The sequence below is a fragment of the Mus caroli genome, chromosome 11 (genome assembly GCF_900094665.2).
Source record: "Mus caroli chromosome 11, CAROLI_EIJ_v1.1, whole genome shotgun sequence".
Classification (NCBI taxonomy): domain Eukaryota; kingdom Metazoa; phylum Chordata; class Mammalia; order Rodentia; family Muridae; genus Mus; species Mus caroli.
Window position 1 is genome coordinate 102,888,932 of NC_034580.1, and position 1,703 is coordinate 102,890,634.

Genomic DNA, 1,703 nt, shown 5'->3' on the forward strand with positions numbered 1-1,703 from the left:
GACTTCTGAGGAAAAGTCTCTGCTAAGAATTTATTCTCATAAGAAGCAATGCATTTTAGATGTCAACTATATCCTGGAGCTTGACTCACTGGAGTCATGCTGGTAACACATCCAGGCCTCAAACTTTTTCAAGACAGGGATTCTCTGTGTAGCCTTGGCTATCCTGGAACTCACTCTGTAGACCAGGCTAGCCTTGAACTCAGAAATCTGCCTGCCTCTGCCTCCCAAGTGCTGCGATTAAAGGCGTACACCACCACCGCCTCACTTTCAATCAACATCTATTCACCTTTCACTTCCAACAGTAATCTCAAGAAAACAGCAAGGCAGAGTAAAGAATGGAACTTTAATCTTTATTTACAGGACATGACAGAATACGAAATTCCACATAGAAATAAATTCAGAGGACAGCTTCATAGAGTATGTACAGTTTATAACTGTTCAAGTATAGTTTCTTTTGTAAAAAGTGCTACAATAACAAACCACATTTAAAAAGAGTTCTTAGTAGAGAAACATTAAGACAAATCTATGAGAACACAGAATAGCACAGCACATAGCTAACAACTTTGTGCCTTGCTGGACATTAGAAGTTAAAGGTCCCGGGAGCTCCATCCTGAACTTGGAAGGCGAAGCCTTCAGAGGTAGTTTCTGGCACCACATTTTGATCTTCCTCTTCCTGGAAATAGTAAGACAAGATATAACCATAAATGTGGTACATCTCTAGCCTGTCTCAAAGCCTGCACCTAGCAGAAAACTTGTTGCCAAAGCTTAGCTAACTCATGAATGCTGGGACAGTCCCAGGCTGTTCATATACCATCAAGCTAGTACTAGCCATGCGCACGTGTGCACGTGCACACACACAGAGCAGGTCTAGGCGGCACTGATGCTTGTTCTTTGTGATGGGTAATATCAGAACCACATACAAAGGACCAAAGGCTAATGGGCTTGAAGGTGCTTGTGAATTCTCATATCCTTTCCAAGTTGTGGACGTGACCATTACTTACCTCCACTGAGAAGTACTTCTCAATTAAGTTCAACGAGGCCTTGTATACAGACTCGTTTTCATGGCTCTGTAGTGCTTCAATTTTATCCAAGCCTCCACACTCTTCAATCATTATACTGAGCTTTTCTGTCTCACCTAGTTTCTCTGCAGCCTTAAAAACAAAACACAACTTAAGTTTACTACCCTCTATGAGATACAAATCCCAGTTTCTAGGAGAGGTGTTTTAGTTGTTTTGTGTTTTTATTTTGATCTATTTTTGTCTGGCTTTGATTTCTGAGACAGTATATGTAGCCCTGGATGTCCTGTTGACTAGGCTGGTCTCAAACTCAAGAGATCTGCCTGCATCTTCCTCCTGAGTACTGGAATTAAAGGCTTGCTCCACCACCGCCCACAAAAAATATTCTTTAAGACCCTCCTGCACAAAAAAAATATTCTTAAAGAGAGGGTGCCAGGATAGTGGCTCAGTGGTTAAGATCACTTGTTCTTGCAGAGGATCTGGGTTTGATTCCCAGCATACATATGGTCGCTCCCAACAATATACAACCCCAGTTCCCACCCATACATACAAAATGAATAAATATAAAAAGAATGGGGGGGAGGTGCCAATACAGAGTTTCTCTGTGTATCCCAAGCTGGTCTCCTTCTCAAGAGCTCAGCCTGCCTCTGCTTCCCTTCTCAAGAGCTCAGCCTGCCTCTGCTTCCC

The 1,703-nt window shown here is 42.5% G+C and overlaps 1 protein-coding gene across 1 annotated transcript in view; it reads right to left on the reverse strand.

Moving 5' to 3' along the window:
• Positions 1 to 324: 324 nt before the first annotated feature.
• Kpna2 (karyopherin subunit alpha 2) overlaps positions 325 to 1,703 on the reverse strand; it is an 11,002-nt gene continuing 9,623 nt past the window's right edge. Inside the window, exons 10-11 of the mRNA XM_021176891.2 lie at positions 1,002 to 1,151; positions 325 to 673 (exon numbers count right to left, since the gene is read on the reverse strand). Of these exons, the coding sequence (XP_021032550.1) occupies positions 581 to 673; positions 1,002 to 1,151 (243 nt within the window). The 3' untranslated portion in view covers positions 325 to 580. The remainder of the gene's footprint in view (positions 674 to 1,001; positions 1,152 to 1,703) is intronic.